The sequence below is a fragment of the Helianthus annuus genome, chromosome 3 (genome assembly GCF_002127325.2).
Source record: "Helianthus annuus cultivar XRQ/B chromosome 3, HanXRQr2.0-SUNRISE, whole genome shotgun sequence".
Classification (NCBI taxonomy): Eukaryota; Viridiplantae; Streptophyta; class Magnoliopsida; order Asterales; family Asteraceae; genus Helianthus; species Helianthus annuus.
In genome coordinates this window covers 142,268,540-142,273,836 of record NC_035435.2, presented here as the reverse complement: position 1 = coordinate 142,273,836, position 5,297 = coordinate 142,268,540, and the positions used below count along the sequence as shown (strand labels likewise).

At 34.7% G+C, this 5,297-nt stretch overlaps 1 protein-coding gene across 3 annotated transcripts; it reads right to left on the bottom strand.

Moving 5' to 3' along the window:
- Positions 1-278: 278 nt before the first annotated feature.
- On the bottom strand, positions 279-5,297 carry LOC110929799 (eukaryotic translation initiation factor 5B). 3 transcript variants are annotated; one of them, XR_002587412.2, is made up of 9 exons: positions 5,176-5,297; positions 5,002-5,077; positions 2,766-3,026; positions 2,240-2,518; positions 1,985-2,092; positions 1,198-1,295; positions 891-1,101; positions 503-706; positions 279-434 (listed from the first exon to the last, which is right to left on the bottom strand). XR_002587412.2 is itself a non-coding variant. In XM_022172980.2 (8 exons), the coding sequence occupies exons 1-8, from the start codon at positions 5,176-5,178 to the stop codon at positions 621-623; spliced, it is 1,122 nt and encodes a 373-aa protein (XP_022028672.1). In that variant the 5' UTR covers positions 5,179-5,297; the 3' UTR covers positions 286-620. The 3 variants fall into 3 exon arrangements, 2 of the variants coding, with proteins under 2 accessions (XP_022028672.1, XP_022028673.1); XM_022172980.2 differs by having other exon boundaries at positions 286-706; XM_022172981.2 differs by having other exon boundaries at positions 286-706; positions 2,766-3,023.

Below are 5,297 nucleotides of genomic sequence, written 5' to 3'. Positions count from 1 at the left end.
TATACGTACAAATGTATAGTTTTTTTAAACATGATTAATATATTTATTATTTTTTATGATTATTTATTTTAATACTTAAGGTAAAATGACTAAGGTACCTTTATGTGGGGTCTAATTGGTCAGACTTAACTATAAAAATTAACTGAGTTAGAATCAAAGGACATAACGTGTAAGGGTTTATAAGCATCGAGTATGTTCACTATACTTATTAAAGACAAAGGACACAGATTGCAATAAGTAGCATATATAAAGGACGATTTTTTGTAATTTACTCTAAATTTAAAAAGCCATAATATAACAAGTTTAATACCAATAGATCATGCCATATTACAGAAAGATCTCAGGAACAGTGTAATAATTTGTTTAAAAAACATGGTTCTCCTATTGGATTTAGAGTTGATAAATTTGTCAAGTAACCATCATAAAAATAGCACCTGCAACACCAATGGGTCAGTACTATCTCTTGTGACCACTATTAAGACCCGAAAATAATAAACAGTACCATGTGACCACTACTTGCACTCTTTCGCAGCAACAGATGCCAGAGAGGTTTTCCATTTAAACTTGAACGGTTTTTCCAACTCTTGCAAACCAAATGATTATACAAGAGTTCACGGCATCTAGTACGGTCGAAACTTCCTTGCAGCCCTCAGTTGCTGTATTCGTTTCTTGTCCTGCTCGAATTTGCTTTGCAGCATCATGATCTCTGCAATGATTCATATAATTTGAACATCAAATTGCTAATGATGAAAGTACTCATGGGACAAATGACATATATTTGGTGAATCAAATTTGTTTTTATAAAAACAAAAAATTTGAACAAAGGTGTTTTAGGTCAAGCCAAACCGATAAGCTGTTGGAAGAAACCAGGTAAAAACAAATAAGCATACCATTTCTCTGTGCCTCCCTTTTCTGAAAACTATAGAAATTGATGCCCACTTGCTTATCTTTCTTTTTAGACATCTTATCCATTACAGCAGCCTGAGCGACGGAACCAACGGTCGTACCACTTTCAGCGTCTGTTGTTTTCTTTCTACCCTTGAAATGTGTAACAACAGTCCATCCACCTTCGGCTGCTTCCTCTTCCCTTTCTTTTCTTTCCTGCATTTATTTTAAGTATTTAACTTGTTAAAAGAAGTACATAAACAAATTTCACTAATTTATGTAATAGTTATAGATAAAGAGTAACATGATTACCTTCTCCTTTTGTGCCCAGTAATCGACCAAGAAATCATTGATCCCTTCCAACAAAACCTCGGCCCCAGGTCTAGCTCTATGGTACTTTGTAATCCATCCTATCGACATCAATAAACCAACTCTTTAGAAGGACTACATACAATTTTTTTAATATTATTAAACATACCTATGATTAACTAAAAATCATGAAACTTTAAAGGCTAATTGGAAATAAATAATCCCAACTTTCTCAATTTGGCCGATAATAATCCCAAGTCAGTTATTAGCCGATAATAATCCGACCTGGTCAATTTTTTTTGTAAAGTAGTCCACCGTTAAAATAGCTTAACGGAGTTAAGTTTTTTTCCGAATTACAAATCGATGTTTTAGGGCTTTTGATGAGAACGAGGATACGAGTCGATTGATGTAAAACTTACCTCAAAATACTGCCACCAACCCACGAAAACGGTGCTTCAATTTGGGTGTTTAAATTCCAATTAACAAAAATCAAGCCATTTCGAGCACAATTTCGAGGTAAGTTTTACATCAATCGGCTCGTATCCTCGTTCTGATCAAAAGCCCTAAAACATCGGTTTGTAATTTGGAAAAAAACTTAACTCCGTTAAGCTATTTTAACGGCGAACTATTTTACAAAAAAAATTGACCAGTTCGGATTATTATCGGCTAATAACTCACTTGGGATTATTATCGGCCAAAGTTAAAAAGGTGGGATTATTTATTTCCACTTTGCCAACTTTAAATAAATATAAAATATTCTTTAACATCGTCTAATTGCGAAAAGATGTACTTTTCATTCCTGTTGTCTCATCCTCGTCCCCTGAAGAAATTTGATAAACTTCATCGTCATCAAGTAAAGTAGCATCGCTTTCTATTTGAGACGCACTCTTTGATTTACCTACATGAAACTAAACTGCATGAGATTTGACTAGAGAGCAACGTGGAGCCTAATGCAAAAGCTTATGTTAATTAACAAGATATTAAACTATTAAAAAAAAGTTATAAATGAACAGGACTCATCTAGACAAAGTTTGTGAATACATACCACTTTGTTGGTTAGAACCGTCTCCAGCTTCATCAGTGTGTGGAGCATATTCACGAGTGTCGTTCTTCTTTCTATTTTGTTTATCTTTTTTCTTTCTCTTTGATTTGTTCCTTTTTTTGTCACTTGTTTCCGCACTGTTTTTACCCTCCTTAACATTGTCTGTAGTAGTGGAGGCAACAATTTCATGTGTTTCAGCTTCAGGTAGCTCGGTGTTTTTTCTTTGTTTTTTTCTTGCAGCCTTTTTCGTTTTCTTTTCAGAAATTGCACCATCCAGATTATCTGCTAATAGTTGATCACGTTAGACAGCTAATAGTTGAGCAGTAAACATGAAGGAATTAGATTGAGAACAAAACTAAAATATAAGCAAATAAGCAAAACATCAGAAAGATTATTTACTACTAAGTTGCTCAAAACATAAAACAGAAGCATTAAAATTTGAATTTCAGTAGATAGATCGAAGATGATATGAACAAAAAAGACTCGTTACAGAAAGGTGCTTAATAAGTCAACGTTTGTCAGTGTTTACCAATTTGTTGATCGGAATAATCTTCATCTTCATTAGAGTGTGAAACAAGTTCACGAACACCGTCCTTTCTTTTTTCCTTCTCTCTTTTCTTTTTCTTCAATTTGTTCCTCTTTTTGTCACGCATTTCAGCACTGCTTTTGCCCTCATTATCTTCTGGCATAGAAGAGGCAAAAAAATCAGGTAGCTCTACGTCTTTCCTTTTCTTGCTTCGTGCAACCTTTTTCGTTTTCTTGTCAGCATTTGCGACATCCATTTTATCTGCTAAAAGTTGAAGGCATTAAGCAATCAATTACATATTCCTCATAAGTTCTACATAACGTAGACTCGTAAAAAAGACTTCTCAGCACAGGCTAAAACCAATTTTGGTTGGAAAAAAGTGACTTAAATATGATGAATAGTAAGATATGAAGACAAGCCCAACTTTGTTGAGCACTTTTTTAAGATTGAAAAAAAAAACATGAGACGGTATCTCTACACTTGTTGAAACCCAAAAGGTATACATATTGGCATAACATGTAAAACTGCATCTGAGGCTCAGAAATTAAAATAAAACAAAAGTGAGTAATTATCACTTTGTTGAGTCATGCCCAACTTCAGAAGGTACATAAAGCATTTCTATGTATCACACTCCTCTGTCCTTTCTTCATGTTTTCTCCGTTTCGAATCAAACCGTTTCTATCCGAACCGTTTCAACGCGAACTGTTTCGACCCGTACCGTTTCGAATTGAACCGCTTCGACCCGAATCGTTTCGACGCGAACCATTTCGACCCGTACCGCTTCGACCCAAACTGGTGGTTGTGGGTGCCAGGGTGATGGATTCCAATTCATTTGACAACCAAACACAACAAAAATGGAATTGAGATTCCAATTCCAACAATTTCCAATTCCAATTGGAATGTTTAAATTCCAAATCCAATTCCTTCAAATTCTAATTCCTATACAAATTCCAATTCCAAATCATTCCGCAAACCAACCCCCCCCCCCCCCCCCGAAAGTCTCTAACCATCATTTTTCCACTCTGTTTCATCTTCATACAGAGTTACATATTACTAATAGTAGCTGAGTACCATTGGAAACTATCTAGCCACCACTATTACAAACATGATAAGCATCAAACAAGATGAACCCTAAGCATGAGAAAGACTGGTTTTATATGAAATGCAAGATTTATAAATCCAAAATGATGTAGAAAACTAGGAATGCCAGCTGGCAGATTTTTAGGTATGGAACTATAACTGATGTGGGGATCAAAAATCAATGGGTGTTGATTATTAAAACTTCAACGTAGGAGCAAAATGTAAAATCCATTTATAAAACAGAAACTGAATGAACAAGTAGACGTCAAATTAGCAACAAAACCCATGTTCATTAAAAACAACTCCTGTTAAGGATCCAGGAACTGAAAAAATTTCTCCATTTTATGATCCTATATTTATCCATCCTCACATCAAGTATATCAGTATATGATACACATGCTGTCATCTTCATTCTCCTCGCATCATCACACAGTATAAATAATGCCCGCACAACAAATTTATAAAAAAATGAAAAAAAAAACTAAAATATCCTTGTAAACACCCGCATACATCCATCTTAGTTGTACAAACTCACATACTTATAAATTTGCTACACCCTAACCCTGACATTAAACTCGTTTGATTCTTTCTTAGTCGACTTTCTCAGCTTCTTCAAGGGAGGGGCGCAGCCATTAAGGAGCCGGGGGACGCCCGACCCCCCGAACTTTTCGCTCAATAGTGTAATATATGTGGTTTCCGTATAGAAATTTTTGGGTATATACGTTTTCGACCCCCTGGTTCTATAGAAATTTTTGGGTATATATGTTTTTTCGACCCCCCCATCGGAAATCTCAAGCTTCGCCACTGCTTCAAGGGTAATGAAACAAAAACTCTTGCAACCCAAATTCAATATCAAAAATTACACGTATAGCACATTTATTAGTACCAATAATAATAACAAATAAAATGGTAAATTCAGCTTGAAATTTCACAGGAAAAAAAAAGGTCAGATATAGATAGCATAATAAACATAAGATATTACAAAATAAAGTATTTTTTGTGGAATTTTTCGTTTTTATTTTAGTTCAACCCAAATAAGCAAAATACTAAAATCAAATCATATTAATCTGTTCCTGAGTTCCCCAAAATGTAAAATAAACACATCTATATTGCATCCTACTTAATCGATTGAAATTAGAGCTGATAATCAATGAATTACCAGCGTTCGTGAGTGAAGCTCTGTTTTTCCTCAGTATTTTCTTCTTCCGCTTCTCGGAACTACCTATTCCTTCCCCCTGCAATCGGCAAATTCGAAAAAAAGAACAACAGTCATCGTTTTCAGTAAAAAAAGATCAATTATATGTGTTAAGCAAATTATCAATGACGGAATTACCATAATATCTGTAGATGAGAATAAACAAAACCCTAGGGTTTAGTGGTTTCAGAAAGAGGTATGAAATATGTTTTTGCGGAGGATGCAACTTGCAAATGAGGTCGCCATTGTTTAAAAGAGTT